Genomic DNA, 17,722 nt, shown 5'->3' with positions numbered 1-17,722 from the left:
TGATCAATGTCACGTTAATTCTTTCTTGTCACAATACCCCATTTTGCTTGTGGACAAAAGCATCTTGAAGTAAACAGATGCAGTGACCAGTCACATGATTTCCTTAAGACATTTATCCAAAATTTAATGAAAGGAATTATACTCAATGAATTGTTTGCAGGTAACCTGATTATATTTTGTTGGTTCTTTCTTTTCAATTTATTTGTACCTATATTTTACATATCTATATGCTTATAAAAAAAATTAAACAAGATGGAAAAACAGTTCCTTAACATTGCTCCTCCCTGCTTCTTGCTCCAAATTCCACTTTCCTCCCCAGAGTGGAGTGCAAATATTTTATTTCATGTCTTGTTGATATGTATTCACACACAGAGAGTTATGCACGGTTCTGCAGCCCATGGTGGGTGTCATGTCAGTCTCTTAACAAAAGGCCGCTCCCTGTTGACGCAAGTGCAGCCACCACACTCTGTATTCTCCCGTGGGGAACGCATGTGATCGATTCCACAGTGCACTTGCGGTGGGCATTCAGGCATAATATTCTTGTGCATTTCCCCTGACACACAGGCAAGTTGTCTTCCAGGAGAGAAACCTAGAAGATTTGCTTTTTCTACCTGAGGTTAATAATTAAAATCGGGCCTTTCTGCTTTACCACACGATTCTGTATATTAAGACTTAGGGAACAGTCCGTACGTTAATTCTAGAAGAAATGGGGTTCAGAGAAGAAGTGTTAGGAGCTACCTAGGTGAATTGGGATGAATGAAATGAACACGCAAACAAACATAAAATGCAGGTCAAGTTTAAAGCTCTGAGATGGTGTACTGACCCAAAGAGGCTCATGACAGGAGCAGACAAGCCAGCCCCAGGACCTGGGGGGACAAGGAGAGGCCAAGCAACCACTGCACCTCATGAAGGACCCCTCCAGCCGGGACTACCACACCTGCCTTACATAGAACGTAACACTGGGTTTATATCCTCCCTGAGTGGGGGAAATGGAAGGTTGCAGAAGGTGAAAGGGAAAGTTGAGGAACATGGGGAAGATGCTAAGCTATGATCTGACTATTGCAGTTGAGGAGCAGAGTGGTCTCTATGTGCACTGACTGGTCTGTATGTGTAACGATATATATGTTTTTGCTTTGGTTCAGTGTCGAGAGTATTTTTAAATGTTCAAAAGGATTCCAGTTATACTCTTTTCCTTTTAATATGGCCCCAAATTTAGCTTGTCCTATGTAACAATCACAAACTAGGCCTTAATCAGAGAACAAAAGAACACACGAAAGGGAAACATCTGTGTTGACAGGAAGTACTTCTGAGAACCAAGAGTGAAAAATGGAGACTCCCTTCACACCAGAAGCCACAATAGCTTAAAATCTGACTTACTTTTCTATCAAATCCAGTGTGACTCCAGGCACCAGACTAACACATTTCTGCATGCAGAACCTGCAAAGAAAGAGAAGACAGTGAATCACAGCAATGGGATATGTAACGGGAGAATACAACAGTCCCAGAGAAAAAGCAAAGAGAGGAAGTGGGGCATGGGGATTGCCACAGTGAAAAGGTAAACCAAGATTTTCTTAATTCTGTCAGCTCTTAGGTTTATGAAGAAAATCTCCCTGCAGCCTCTCAAAGGGGCAGGAACATTGAGCTGCAGCCGGAGGTCTTCAGTGGAAGGAGAAAAACAAGTCTACGGGTGGTGAGGCAGATCCCCCCTGTGCGGGGCTGGGGGCAGGTCCTCGTGAGAGTCACTGGACAGAAAGCTTCCACCCAGATGATGGAACAGGCTCCACTTTTCCAATTTTCCTTCTTAAGCAAGTAAAGCTGGAGAGAGTGATGGAAGGATCAGTGGACCACCCTGAGGCACACAAAAGAAATTTGTGGGAGAAGACAAAGAAAAGTGAATTCAATTATTCGCTCAGTCGTGTCCGACTCTTTGCGACCCGTGGACTGTAGCCCACCAAGCTCCTCCGTCCGTGGGATTCTCCAGGCAAGAATACTGGAGTGGGTTGCCATTTCCTTCTCCAGGGGATGTTCCCGACCCAGGGATCAAACCCAGGTCTCCCACATTGCAGGCAGACGCTTTAACCTCTGTGCCACCAGGGAAGTCCATATCATTTTAATTATCATAAAATCATAGGAGCTATGAGACTTAATCTTTGCTGCAGAGCCATCCTGGAGGGCTGGGTGGGGTGGGTGGGGGGTGGGGTGGGGGGGAACTAGGACTGGGGGACTGGCCAGGCATCATTTAATTTGTGTGCACTGACAGGAGGTTGAAGACCATCCCTTCATTCCTGTCAGGGCTATTGGCACACGGCAGGACAGAATCAATGGTCACGAAGAGCAAAAAAGCAACTTAGCATTGGTCACAGGAGAAATGTAAAGCATTTAATTCACCTGCTTTAAAAATTAAGAACAAATAACCCCCTCTATGAAAAGAGAAGCAGGCACAGAGCAAATACACCCAAAAAACACATTTCCGCATCACTAGATAGATGTGAAACACAGAGGAAGGTCTGAGAAAGCCAGTGTGCTCATGGGAGGGGATGAATACAAGGACCAGGCCACATTCAGGGCACATGAAGTGAGAGGTGTACAGTGGATGGGTAAGGACGAGGGAGAAAGACAAGGAGATAGAGACCCTTAGAGATAGAGATCAGAAGATGACAGACAAGACCATGACGACAGCGTCTGGTGTGCAACTGGCTCCTGACATGTTGGCCCTCCAGCTGGGATGGGGGCACCCTGAGAACCCAGCCCCACCAGACTCACGGCTTCAGTGAGCAACACCTTGCTCAGCCACAGAGGAAGTTATATTTCTGGCTGTGGCTGAGCTGGCCGGTGCTCTCCATTCACAGAGCAGCAGAAACACCAATGAGACAGAGCCCGTCTCCCTCGGGCACAAGTGGCTGGGCTGCCCAGATGCTCCACAGGGCCAGTCAGTCCATCCGGACAAATCCTCCTGTTTGCTTCCCTGTCGGAGAGCTTGGCCCGCCTGCTCCCACACATCACTGCAACCGCCCACAGGCAGCTCTGACAGTGGCTCCATGTGAATCAGGATCGCTCTGTGGATGGAAATGGTTTACGGGAAATGTACCTTCCAGTCCAATTCTGAGGCCTATGCAAACAGGACTGCTCTGCTGTTTTTTCCTCTGCAACGCGCTTACTGATTGGACCTCGGCATTCCTATAATGACAGAATAGTCTGTACCAGACTAATCCTTTTGTCAATAACAACAGTAAGCTCTGGGTAAAATACAAAAAGTAACCACTTGAAAGCATCAAAGAGTAAACAAATTCAGGCAGAAAGGGAAGGTACGATCCTTACAAGAAGAGTAACTGCACAAGATCCACCTTAACCAGTATTTCCCACACGTGCTCCCCAATTCATAAAGCATCAGGGACACAGCTCAACCGGAAGGAGATCAGAAGCCCAGAGCTTCGGGGGAAGTCTTAGGAAGGAGGAGCCAAACTCTCCTAGGACCCTGGGCTGACCTGGGCACTGCACAGGCACGGGATCAGACCCCAAGGAGCCCTGGGGACATCAGAGCTGAAGGGCACCGAGCAGAGATTTCCACGCCTGCTCACCAGTAGATGCACATAGACAGGGACAGCCAGTGCCACACTGGGGGGCTACGAACACCTGGGGCTATCCACTGTGGGGTGTGGCCTGAGCTACAACCATAGTTCAGGATACAGAGTTGCACCCCCCAAACCAGGAGCAAAGTCTAAGATGACTAGTCCTATAGCCGAGAGACTACAAGGTCAATTAAACCATCTACAGCTAAACAGGAGGAAGTTAGCAGAATCCAGACTTTCTCAGTGTCTCATTCACAATGGAAAGTATTCTAACCTAAAATCAAGAGAAAAATAGTTAATAAACTAGATTCATTGTTGACCACATTTTGGAATTAGACTTTATAAAAATAATTTATTAACTGGGAAATAAGTATTATCATAAATCTGCTGGAAATATAAAGTTAAGAAAGAAATTAAAAATAGGGACACTATGCAACTTTAAAATATGCATGATATGGTATGAGCAGCATGGATGAACCAGTGACTGACAGTCCACAAAACTGTACCTCAGCCTGTATTCATTCCCTTTGCACCAGAACTACATCAGGCAAAATCAGAGACAATAAAAATGGCTCGACAATTCCACAAAGCTGGATATTAGTAATTATAACAATAAACACAACAGCTGGCAGACGTTTAGTGCTGACTACACTGTGCTGGTTGCTGGAGTTATCAACAGGCTGGGCCACTTTTGACTCCTCTCTGTCTGACTTGCCCTTTCCGAACTGCAGGGGAAGTTACACAGCACCTGACCACTGCTCACCGCCTGCCTGCTGACCCTCCAGCCACGGTTTCTCAGCTGGGCACTAAGGACACTGGGGCCAGATCATTCTTTGCTGTGGGGGTGGCATCCTAGCCTCTACCCATGAGATGCCAGCAGCATCCCATCCCAATTGGGACAACCAAATAGGTCTCCTGACGCGGCCTTATGTCCTTCACCTCCTTGAGGACACAGCCCCAGGCCAGGACCCAGCATCCTTCACATTTTCCAGAACAGCCTCTCTGCTTCCTTTCTTGCCTGTGCTCCCTACTTCTCTCCCAGGAATTCTCTACCAGGCAGCCAGAGCAAACCTTTTATGAGGAAATGCGGGGATAACTCATTTCATCTTGACCCTCCAGAGGCTTCTTGCCATGCAGGATGAAATGCAGCGTGCTTGCCTAGCCTCCCAAGGCCCTGCCCTGGGCTTCCAGTCCCTGCTCTGACTTTACTTCCTCACTCTCACTCTGCTTAACCAGTTCCAGTCACCCAGACACACTTTCTCCTCCTTCCATCTGCCAGGCACAGCCCCACCTCAGGGCCTTTGCACAGGTTGCTCCCTCTTGCCCCAAACTGGAAGGTTTATTCCTTTGTTTTACTTGGATTTCTTCTACCTTCACTGACCAGCCTAAGAAAATAGCACCTTCATTCTCTACTCGTGTACTGTGCTTTTTAAAAATAGCATTTATTGCTACCTTAATATATATTTTGATTGCTTGTCTTTATCATAGAAGATAAGCTGAATGAGGACAAGGACTTCTTTTACTGTGTCCATCAGTGTGTCACGAGCACTTAGAAGGCTGCCCTAACACATAGTTTTGATACTCCATAAATGTGTCACCAAGTGAATATGGTATAAGATTGAGTCCTAATATTTCATATATCTTTTTTTTCCTGTTGCTCTTGCAAGTGACTGGCTTCAAGATTTTTATGAAGAACAAATTAATGGATGCTAAAAAGAAAACTCAACTCTGTAACTTCGTAAACTGTCATATAACTGCTGGATGCTATTGTTTCTGAGAATGGAAATATACTAATTTTTTTTCCAATTAGAAAAAAATCCCATACATTTATCATAAGAATTAAAAGTATAGAAAATTACAAGTGAAAATTACCCCCAAATCTAAGATAACAATTAACACTTTCATATTTACCTCTTACAGAAAACTGAACCATGCCGATTTATTTTGTGCCGGGATAAAATAAAATCAGTCCCTGGAAGAGCCCAAACAATACAGATGATGGGAAAGTGGAGTTGGTCCTGCAGCCCAACCCCACTGCCGACTGCCCCTCTGCATCGACTGTGCCTAGCACACATGTACAATCAACATCTACACTTGGGTTTTGTTTAGCTTTTGTTTCTTACCGTAAGAGAATCTGCCATACACACTACAGCTTTCCCCTCACCCCCAGTATTTTCCAACGTTCAACAAAGTTGAAAGAATTTTAGAGTTAAGCTCCTGGATCCCACCACCTAGGCTCCACCATCAGCATTTGATTACATTTGCTTTATCACATTTCTGCTTCTCCATCCATCAGTGCATCTCATTTTTCATGAGACGGAGGAAGTGGTATACTTACTTCCCTTTAAATTCTTCAGCACACAAACCAACGTTCAGTATTTGCTCATTGTTTTTTATCTTTTGATGTAAAATTACATATAATGATGTGCACACATCTTTAACTGTTCATTCACTGGGTTTTGACAAATGCATGTGCCTGTGTACCCAAGCTGCTACAGGGACTTCTACCAACATCCCAGGGAATTTTCTTTAGCCCTTTCTCAGCCAATTCCTACTTCCTCCCATTGCCCCCAGGGGCAAATACTGCTCTGATTTTTCCACTGATTTTTACTCCTCGGTTCTAGAGATTCACATACAAGGACTCATTGAGTACGTACTTTTGTATAAGACCTCTTCCAGTCAGCATGATGCTTTAGGTATTTATTCATGCTTTTGCTGGTTTCATGAATTTACTCTGCTCCCCTGCTGACTGGTATTCCATTATATGAAAACACTGTCGTTTATACATGCTATTCTGTAACGTGTCCTTGTATATATCATGGACAATACAAAAGCTGATGCACAGAACATTGTTTCTCATGAACATGAGTGTGCTGTCCTCAAGATGTATTTGTAGCAAGGGAACTGCCTGATGAATGGGTACCCCTATTGAATGACCAGCCATTGTCTGATGGCTCTCCAGAGGAAAGTGTCATTTACGGTCACATCAAAGCTGAATATATCCACTTTTTAACTTCTGGAAAATACTGCGTTTATCACCATAAAAGAAAAACAACCCTCTGTCCCACTGATAGGTGAGAAATGACACATCATTGGAATTGCTTTGATTATTATTGAGGTTAAATACCAGCTAATAATTTTTCCGGTTCTTTGTATTACTCTTTGGCTTATTGCCTGTTTATGCCCTTCTTGTCTTATTGATTTTAAAGTGTTTTATACATTAACAAAACTGAGGGTGGCTTTGTTATATATTACACAATTTCCCCCCAATTCATAGTTTTTTTTAAAGTTTTGTTTTTTTGCTTTCTTTGCCATACAAACCTTAGAATTAGTATTAAATAAAGCCTATCACTTCCTTTACAGCTTTTTAATTCTAATAATTTTTCCAGTATGTTTGTGTTTTCTTTTTCGCATTTAAAACCTCAGTATATTTGGAATTTATTTTATCATGGTAAGAGGTAAGGATTAGAAAAATTTCAAATGGTTAGCCCTGTGTCCCAAAGAATATTGAGTAATTCACTCTTTTTCCAAATGTTAAACTCTTATATAGATTCTGTTTCTGGAACTGTACTCTGTTCCATTGACTAGAATGTCTGCTCTTTTTCTACCTGAACCTTCAAAATATATTTTAATAACTAGTAGTTTTCTTTCACAAATCTTATTTTTTTTTTTAATTTCTATGGGTATTTGTAAACATTTATCCTTCTACTTGACCTTTAAAATCACTTTATCTATATGTGTCAAGTTTATGATTTAATTTATGGAGAATTTATACCCTTAATCTTCTGGCTCTCACCATGTAATAATAACGTGGTCAGCTCCTTCATTTATTCAAACACCCTTTCATATTAATCAGTAAAGTTTTATGAAATTTTCTATACAAATGTCCAATATACTCTTAGCTCATTTATGTTGTGTCATTGTTACTGTTGCTACTGTGAATCAGATTTATCTTCCTTCCCCAAATTTCCTTGCTATTTTTAATATCTAAAAAGGGTAACAGTTTTAAAGAAATTGTAAAGTATATCATATATGAAGAATATACAAGATACAGATGTGAGTTTAAGGACTAATAAAGTAAATGTAGGCACCACCCAGATTAAGAAATAGCACATTACAAAATCTAAAAGGTCCCCTGTGTCCCCACCATGGTATCTGCTACCATCCCTTCCCCAGAGGTAGCCTGGACTTTTATGGTTTATGGTATTGATCTATGTTCACTTAGTAATCAGTCACTTTGCTGAATGTTCATGTTATTGCTAATAATGTTTCAATGGTTTTTATTGTGTAAAGTTAAAATTCAGACCAGACATAAATAATGCAAATTTGCCTTCTCTTTAGAATATGTGTACTTTCACTTTGGTTTTGCACCTAATTATTACATTGACTAGCATTTCCAGAAGTTGTTAAATGAATCACACTTAGTATACATCCCCGCTTTGTTCTAATTACATTAATGAAACACAGTATCGAAGCATTAGTGCAGGATGATAGTTGAGAAGAAAATTTCTCTTATGTAAAGGAAGTATTCTTCTATTTTTATTATAAGGTTTTATTAAAATTCATTTTTAATTTTATCAAGTAACTATTCTCCTCTCACCTATTAAGATGATGAATTATATTAATAGGCAGCCTAATAGAAAGTCATCAGAGCAGTCCTGGAATGATTCTCACTTGGCCAAAGTTTTTTGTGCTTTTATTATACTGCAGGATGCTAAGTGCTAATATTTCATTTTGAATTCATCTGCATTGTGTGTCTACGTACATGTGTGCGTGTGTATTAATATCTGCATGTGTATACACACTGCATTTGTCAGGTTTGGTACCTCAGTCGTGGTAACTTCATGAGAAGAAAGAGAAAACTTATACTTATTGAAATATGGCTTATGTTTACACATTGCTTTGTTACCAAGTGTTCTAGTCCATATTTTAAGGATAATTATCTGCATGTTGAATCTTCACCGTTTTAGTTTTCTTGCTTCTCATTATTTTTTTACTGCTTTCTGTCTCCTGTATTTCTACTTCTGACCAATTTTAAAGTCACAAACTTTAGAACTAAATTTGATTTCTTAAACTTTTTCTTTCTCTTTGCTGGTTCTCTTTGCATCTTGATGTAATGTTTTGTCAATCTCAATATTTATTCATTTTTTTTCAGAGACCATTTTTCTGTAACTTCATTGCTTCATTGAGGATACAAAGTGCATGCTGTCTCCTTTCTGGAGCTCCCTTTGACCACAACTGAGTTTAGGCTGATGAGGTGATTCAGGGTAGGAGCCGGTCACCAGAAGGACCAAACACTGGATAATAGATGGGAACTTCCAGCCACATGCTGACCTCCAACCTATGACCTCAGGAGGGAAGGGGGATAGAGACTGAGCTCTACAAAGAATCTTGAACAAAGGGATTCAGAGCGCTCGCAGGTTGGTGCTCTGTGGAGGCGGAGTGCCTTTCGCTGTCTCCCACGCACAGGTGACCCTGTCCTCCAGCGAGAAAGACGAGCTCTCAGCACTCCCTGTGCAGGTTCGGCCTGCACCTGGGTCAGAGCTGGGAGAGCCAGGGCAGGAAAAGACCCTCGGGACCGGATCCCCACTATGAGTGTTATTCAAGGTTTCTGATTTCAGTCCCAAAAGTGCTGCCTGCTTTCTGGAGTCCTCAGGTAGCTGCGTTCTGAGCAGAGGCTGTACTGAGCATGGCCATGTCCTTCTCAGGGGCTGGCACTGGGGTTTCCACGGACGGTGATGCTGAGGAAGCTTCACAGATAAGACTATTTTAACCAAGTCCTTCTGAACGTGAAAGTGCACTGCCAGAGATGTCAGGCTTTTAAGGAGTTTGGGGAGACAGCCCAAAGTGGCAGTACACTATTAAAATAACACAAGCAAGTCCCTTGACATTTCATTTAATCTAGCAGGTTAAAAAAACAAACAAAAAACCTACATGAAATAGTGTGTCAATTATCTGGTATTTGAAGCTAAATTTAAAAGTATGCCATGTGTATTATTAGGAGAAAAAAGGTAGAAGAGACTTTTCTAATTTATAACCTTTAAATAGCTATCACTTTTAAATGTACAGAACCCTCTTCAGGAGCTTCTAGGCCAGTAACCAGGACAAGACACAAATGAGGTTCACGAGTCAGCTGTCTAAGCTGCTGTCAGCTTCAGAGGCAAGCCAGCTAAAGGGAAAACTAATTATTTCATTAGAGAAATGCACACCATCACCTCATCTGAGTTTCCTGCCAAAGGACGGAAGCTGACCCCACTTGTCTTGTTCCGAAGGCCAGAGCCTCAAGGATATCCCAGGGGTTCCTTAAGTACCTGCCCGGTGAAAGCAGAAAGAACTTTCAAGGGAACAGTGCTAACTCCACAAGGGTGCCTTCACTTTGGTTCAGAAGAGATGAAAAGGTCAAGATAATTGTAGTCATAAGAAAATAGTCTTTTAAAAAATGTGTATTTAAGTATTGGTGGGTAGATAGCATTATGTCTGTAATTTACTAAAAATAGCCATAACAAGAAAATGATAGAGCAAGTAACAATTTTAAGATTTGGGGTGATGAGTACAAGGGAGTTTGCTTTATTATTCTCTTGACCGTTGTGCAGAATGGCTGAAAATTGCCCTGTAATGAAAAGTAAGTGGAGAGAGAAAGAGAGGGTCAAAGCAGGTGATCCTATGTCTATGAGTCAATGTCAGGAAAATGTTCCAAGGAAAGATCTAATTTCTCAAAACTTGAGCAGTTTGTTTCTATTTTTGAAGAAAGTCAAGATGTGAAGAGCGGCTCCCAGCCTGTCCCAGCCCAGCTCATCCCCACGGTCATTAGCAATGAAGCCCCTGCACTGACTGGCGAAGGCAGAAAGCAACCCGCTCTCTTCAAAGGGCAGCTCTCTTCCACAGAGTTCATGCTCATGACCCCCAACCACAAGCCACAGGAAAGAGACAGAGCACACAACAAGCTTCCGTACGTTTCTTCCCAACTTTCCGGGGCCTGTTTCCATGGAATTCACTGGGTAAAGTTAGAATTCTGCTTGTTTGGGACAGCCTCACATGTTCCAGCCTTCTCAGCCTGATTTAGATCTTAAGTTGTAATTTTACCTGATAAGCTGAAAACAAGACTGTATTTACCCCAATCCTCTCACTCAATAACCCCTCCGTGAGCCCCACTGCATAGTTCTGATTTAGCAGGCGTCTTCATGAGCCGGCAGAGCTGAGGAAAGGCTGAGAGGCGGTGGCGGAGCCTGCCGTCCCCTGGGAATGTGGTTCTCTAGTATTTATATTAATATAAAAGGAAAACAGGGCTGAAAGACTGAAGGGAGTGTTTCCCAGTAAACACACCTGTTTACTCTCATACAGAGCAGCTGGGCCCTCATCTGTCCTTATCTAGGATGTAGGATGGCCCCAAAGCAGACCCAGAAAATTAAGTTTATGTAAAAATTAAATGATTCTTTTAAATTAAAGAGCCAAACACCACTTAAGTTACACTCTTCCATCATATTTATTATTATCTTTTTCTTGCCGCCGGATGGGCTCTTTCTGTATTAAGAAACTACGTCCTTGACCCCCAATCTTCTGTCTACATCTGAAAGTTCACTCTGGGGGTCAATTTACGCCTGTGTGCACAAGGATGAAGAAAATCGAGGTGAACAGAGGCCACCCCTACCCCAGTGATGAGGAAGGTGGTGCTGTAGCACCAAATTCTGTACCACCTATCATTCAAGTGACAACTTCAAGAGAGCTGACCCTATTTAAAAACACAGGCCCATGATACGCTGAGAGCAGCAGTGCCTGTGAGCTACACGGCGACCTGCGTGGATCATTTTAGAACCAGTCAGTCCCCATTACAGAGAACTGAAGCCGATGTCACTGCAGAACTCTGAAGTCCCGGCACGTCTGGTGGCCCCGAGCCAAGTCCTGATTCTTCTCCAGATCCAAGTGAGAGGAGAAATCGGCTGGAAGGAATTTTAAGCAGGACTGGAGACCAAGATGAGCCATGCAGTGTCACACTCCTTCCACGATCAAAAGATACAAACAAACCCCTCCAGTGCGTTACAGACGCTTTACTGAAATAATGCAGACATTCATTTCTCTTCCTGTTTCTGCAACCAGCAGACAGCTCCCTGCCCTGGAGGGCCGGGGCTGGGTTGGAAATTCAGACAATGGTCTTGTGCATGCCTGGTCAGTTCAGACCCGGTCACTGGGCTCCCATCATGGGTGAGGCCATGCTCCAACCCAGGAAAGAACTCGCACTTCTCAGCTGCAGCCCACTTCCCACTCGTCAAGCGCATGGCAAAACCCACGCTTAAAAATGGCCACAGCAGAGCCTCTTTGGAATAAGCCCCAAGTGTTTTAAACCTGGGAGGTTCTTACTGTTAAAAAATTCTGCAATCTCTGACTCAGTCTCTAGGTTTAACACCTAAATGATTCCTGGGAGGAGAACACAACATGGCAAAGAGGCAACAGGTTTGGTATTTTAGGACAGAAGCTGTGAGCTGAGCCAAGATTATGTGATGAGAAATGTCTGGGCAACCCTGAGCAACCCCCCTTCCACATCCCTCCAACCTCAGTCCGCCCAGAAGCATCTCCAGGGATTCAAGGAAGATTAAGATCAGGACGAAGTCATTAATGAAGTAACTTCCGTGGTCAAACAGCTTATACATTGGCTAATATTATTATTATTATTATTATTCCTACTTCATGTGGGAGAAAGCTGAGGATTAGAAGGTTCTGAAATCACCCAGTGACAAGGCCAAGTATACAGACATGTGCCACGGTGTTCTCATGGGGACTAAGGCCACTAGACCCAAATTCCCAAATAATGTACCTTGCACTCCTCCTGACAATTCAATGCATCGTCTCAAACTCGATCAGGGAAAGCAGAAAGAAAAGAGGGTACAAGTATAAGATGAAAGCTTATAAAGAGAGAGACTCCTTCAGCCGTGCAGGGAAGGCCACAGGCAGAGTGGAAGCCACCAGGCAGGGTGAGTGGTCCAGTCATAGGCTCTGGAGAGAACTGACTGAAGTGCCTGGACATCCCTGTGTAACAGGTAAAATACAGGCAACAGAGAAGTAGCTTAAACAGCAAACAAATGAGAGGTGTGCACATCTCAGGTCTGGTTTTAGTTCAACCTGTGCTCATCAATAAAGGCCAACAGCCTTGCAGGAATACTAGAGCCAAGTCAGTCTCTCCTTCCTGGGCTTCCTAGGTGGTGCTAATGGTAAAGAATCCACCTGTCAATGCAGGAGATGCAAGAGATAGGTTCAATCCCTGGGTCAGGAAGATCCCCTGGAGTAGGAAATGGCATTCCGTTCCAGAATTCTTGACTGGAAAGTCCCATGGACAGGAGAGCCTGGTAGGCTACAGTCCATGGGGCCACAGAAAGTCGGACACGACAGAGTGACTGAGCACTCCTGCCTGCCTGGACCACAGCTGACAGGCCAGCTGCACGAGTTTGGCCTTGTTGTTGTTCAGTCACTAAGTTGTGTCTGACTGCGACTCCATGGACACAGGCTCCCCTATCCTTCACTATCTTCCGGAGTTTGCTCAAATTCATATCCACTGAGTCGGTGACGCTATCTAACCATCTCATCCTCTGGCACCCTGTTCTCCTGCCTTTGATCTTTCCCAGCATGAGGGTCTTTTCCAAAGAGTTGGCTCTTTGCATCAGGTGACCAAAGTATTGGAGCTTCCGCATCAGTCTTTCCAATGAGCATTCAGAGTTGATTTCCTCACAGTCCAAGGGACTCTCAAGAGTATTCTTCAGCACCACAATTTGAAAGCATCTTTGGCTCTCAGCCTTCTTTATGGTCCAATTCTCACATTCGTACACGGCTACTGGAAAAACCATAGCTCTGACTATATACTTTTGTTGGCAAAATGATGTCTCTGCTTCTTAATACGCTGTCTAGGTTTGTCATAGCTTTCCTTGGGCTACAGCCTATGCAGTTGTCTTCCTCAGGATTTAAATCTTCCTGGTTTTTAGGTCTCCTATTTAAAGCTGGACCAAATTTGTATAACCAGCCCCATCCTCTTCCTGTCCCTTCTAACACCTAAGCTCTCCCTATGTGCTTTTCTGCACTCATATCTCCAATCACACCACGGAAAAGGAAACACCCCAATACGCTTCCAAACATTAATAGCACCAACATGATTTTAATTCTTATGAGATAAATATCAATTAAGTATACTCTGATAAGCACCCGCTATCCCAGCTGCTTTATGAACTGTGAGTCTGTGCCCATTAAGTTAGGACACGATAACATTACTGATCTGAGGACTGTGTGGGGAACAGCCACCAGGCCAGGGTGGGTTTCCCATGCAGACCAAGCCTGGCAACGCTGGGTCAGGTGCAGGGAAGGAAGCCCAGACATTCCATCAGCTTCTCAGGGTTCTCACAGTATTAAATCCACCAGAAAAACAGTTCCCGAGGATGGAGGAGCACTGCTGAGAAACTGAGCCAATTCCTGGCATTCTGGCAGAAAATGAGTGAATTCAGGTTGATTTTCCAATTACCTTTTAGATATAAATTGTGTTCTTTAACATACCCAATACACAATTTGTCCCTGGACTCCCAAGCCAGGTAGGAAGCTTGGAAATCACTCCATGAGGGTGTTCATTGAGCCACTCTAGCTGAGTTAACCTACTTGTCTCATGGGTTCTGGTTTAGGTGTCAGGTCAGTGGCCATGGGAGGGTAACGTTCAGCCTCTGAACTCTCAATTGTTTCCTCTCTGAAAGATATCTCCTTCTAGTCTACAAATGTTTGCCTATTAAAAACAAGAGGAACATTAAAAAAGCAACTAACTTAAAGCCAACATCCATTTCCTAAGTGATACATCTTCCCCTGAAAAGAGCATCTGATCCTCAGCCCCTCACTTCCTTAACACAGTTCACACCTGTGTGGCCTTCCCTTTCTCAAAGTAGCCCCATGCCTTCTGGCTGTTTCTGCCTTGGGTGACTGAGGACTTCTTAACTAACTTCAAGGCCTCTCCCAATCCTCAATCCCAAAGGGTCGCCAGAGGGTGTGGGGGTCTGGCTGCCCTCTCCCCTCACTCCCTCTGGCCAACTTTCTTGCTATATTTGGACTTGAAGAACCCAGCACATCCTCAATGAGCATCCTCAACCACACTGAAAGCCTGGTGAAACAACTCCTTCAGGAGGAGCTTGTCTCATCTCACACAACTGCAGAAGCCTCCTGAGCCTAAAACAAAGTGACAACTGATCCTTCCCGAGTCAGCAAGGACCCCACCCTCCCCACCTGACAGAGTCCAGCTCTACTCTCTTCCTTCCTTCCTGGCCCTCAGATCTCCTCTACCTGGAAAGCCTCCATCCCACTCCACCCCCGCCTCCCCTTTTTTTAGTAGGAAGAAGGCATCAGAAGGCCCTGAAAAGCCTTTATGAGTCACATCGGCAAACCCTGCTACTCTCCACTTGGGCAGTGGGTAGGGCTAGGGAGAGGCTAGCTGGGAACACCCAGGTGCCTTGAGTTTGCCTACACCCACTTGAGGGCCACTGCTACGGCCACCTCCAGGTCTTGCCCACCCCGGGAGTGCTCTGTCGGGTGTGGGTCTGTGACTCTGGACGCCCATTTCCAGTGGCACCCAAGTAACTCTATTACTGATCCACGTATATGTCTCCCGAATCAGCCATCGTGCTCCTGCAGGGGAGAGAACAATCCATCTCACTGGCTTTGGAGACGGGACCCTCAACCTGGCACCACACCCCTGGAACAAGGTCCTATGGAACAGTCCACCCTCCAGCTGCAATCCATGGCTCCACACTCCACTGCTTCGCAGTCACCCATCTTCCCTCAGGCCTCAGGGTCCCCAGTGCATGGGATGCTCTGCTACCACAGAGACCAGCAGTGACCATCAACTCAGGTGCAGCCTCCTCCTCCTCCTTTGAGTCAGACTTTATGATCCCCGCCCCCCAGGAAGACGCTGGCTGCCTCCACAGTGAGCAGAGGAGTCTCATCCTCTTCTCCACCCCTAAGAGGTGGAGAGGAGGTATGTCTCTTTAGCAGATGGGGGCTTGGATCTCACAAATCTTTATAATTTAAGTACTTATAAGGCTGACCAAACAGAATACACCTTCAAAACAGGTTATTTCCACAGGTCCATTCAATCTCAGGATAAGCAAACAAGCTGTTCTTATGACCTTGGTGACAACAGTTAATACTAGAGAGAGGTTTAATGCCCAGTCTCAGCACCTTAACGTGGCCTTCACATCTAGGTTAAACATTCAGAGGGAAGCATGTGGACATTAGGGAGCAAATGACAAGAAGCTAAAAATACAAAGAAGAAGCTGACATCTCATGGCTTCATTTATACCATGTTAGACACTGATGGGACTCCCAGGCAGTGCAGTGGTAAAGCATCTGTCTGCAATGCAGAAGACCCAGTTTCAATCCCTGGGTTGAGAAGATCCCCTGGAGAAGAGAATGGCAATCCACTCCAATATTCTTGCCTGGAGAATTCCTTGGACAGAGGAGCCTGGCAGGCTACAGTCCCTGGGGTCGCAAGGAGTCGGACACGACTGACTACCACACACACACGATGATGGGGTCACTATGCTACTGTCTGCAGGGGTTTTACATGGTCACATGGTTCTGTTATTCAAAACATGATGCTATTTAAGAGGAATTATCAATTTCATCTCAGCACAAGTAAAATGAGAATGAAACTGGTTCATGCAATATACTGTCTAGCTCAGCACCAAGGGATTGATTTTTTTAATTCCATAAGGGTCATGAAGGTGTGCTGTTAAGTATGCAGCTGTATACATTAACCATTTTTGAAGCAACGGGATTTAATGTTACTAATTTTGCATCCTTAGGCACACAAATCAGATAAGTCAAAGTACTAGTTAAAATGCCCATAAGTTTAATAAGAAGATACAAATAAGCAAATAAATAGTTAACAAGTAATTGTTTTATAAAAAGGGATATAATTCAGTTGCTCTGCAGGTATGGTTTCAAACAGGGATTAAAACTAATTTGGAACATAGTGATGATGGTATCAAAGCAGCAGAAGACAAATGACTTTGTTCCCATTGGCTGCTGATCATCAGGAGGACCAGGAGGGAGGGAGGCTGGAGGGGGTGGAATGTTATTTTATGAGCATCATTTCACCCAAAGTTGATTTCCTGGAATTATATTAATAACTCACTGGCTGTAAGAGCCCCACTGTGAGCTGAACTGCATATAATCTTTATTCTCTCCTGAACACTGCTGTTCTGTTAAAAGAATATTATGTTCACACTTGCTCCCCTTGAGTCTTCCACTCACGTTACATACTGATGTGTTCAAACTCTCACAAAAGACTCTTGGACTCACTGAACTGCCTAATGAGATCCATTTGAGATAACACATTCCACATACTCTTGTTAGGTAAACACTGGAGAAGAAGGGAGAATATGAACCAGTATGGATGTGAGAGTTGGACCATAAAGAAAGCTGAGCACCGAAGAATTCATGCTTTTGAACTGTGTTGTTGGAGATCTTGAGAATCCCTTGGACTGCAAGATCAAACTGGTCAATCCTAAAGGAGATCAGTCCTGAATATTCACTAGAAGGATTGATGCTGAAGCTGAAGTTCCAATACTTTGGCCACCTGATGTGAAGGACTGACTGGAAAAGACCCTGATGCTGGGAAAGACTGAAATCAGGAGAAGGAGATGACAGAGGATAAAATGGTTGGATGGCATGATGACAGAGGATAAGATGGTTGGATGGCATCACCAACTCTATGGACATGAGTTTGAGCAAGCTCTGGGAGTTGGTGATGGACAGGGAAGCCTGGCATGCTGCAGTCCATGAGGTCGCAAAGAGTCAGACACAGCTGAGCAACTGAACTGAACTGAACTAAGCCCCAACGTGAACAAAAATAAAAAGGCAACTTGCCCTTCAAAGAAAAATTTATTTAATACTTTTCCTTAGAGAAATAAGATGATTTTCAAAAGGCCCTATGTGCCTAAAATTTTTTTAAAAGATTTTATGCGGACCATTTAAAAAATTCTTTATTGAATTTGTTACAATATTGCTTTTATGTTTTGGTTTTTTAGCTCCGAGGCATGTGGGATCTTAGCTCCCCTACCAGGGATTGAGCCTGCACCCCCTGTATCACAAGGCAAAGTCTCAACCACTGGACCACAAGGAAAGTCCCTTAAAAT

The 17,722-nt window shown here is 43.9% G+C and overlaps 1 protein-coding gene across 2 annotated transcripts in view; it reads right to left on the bottom strand.

Moving 5' to 3' along the window:
- The window catches only part of RPTOR (regulatory associated protein of MTOR complex 1), a 324,607-nt gene that overhangs the window by 127,796 nt on the left and 179,089 nt on the right, over positions 1-17,722 (bottom strand). For both annotated transcript variants that reach the window (XM_086356543.1, XM_086356544.1), the window contains exon 7: positions 1,378-1,437. In XM_086356543.1, coding sequence (XP_086212669.1) covers positions 1,378-1,437 — 60 coding nt within the window. The remainder of the gene's footprint in view (positions 1-1,377; positions 1,438-17,722) is intronic.

The sequence above is a fragment of the Bos grunniens genome, chromosome 19 (assembly GCF_055505025.1).
Source record: "Bos grunniens cultivar Pamir isolate PY7600 chromosome 19, Bosgru_T2T1.0, whole genome shotgun sequence".
Classification (NCBI taxonomy): domain Eukaryota; kingdom Metazoa; phylum Chordata; class Mammalia; order Artiodactyla; family Bovidae; genus Bos; species Bos grunniens.
Note: the sequence above shows the minus strand (reverse complement) of the source record. Positions and strands in the feature narration are given on the sequence as shown.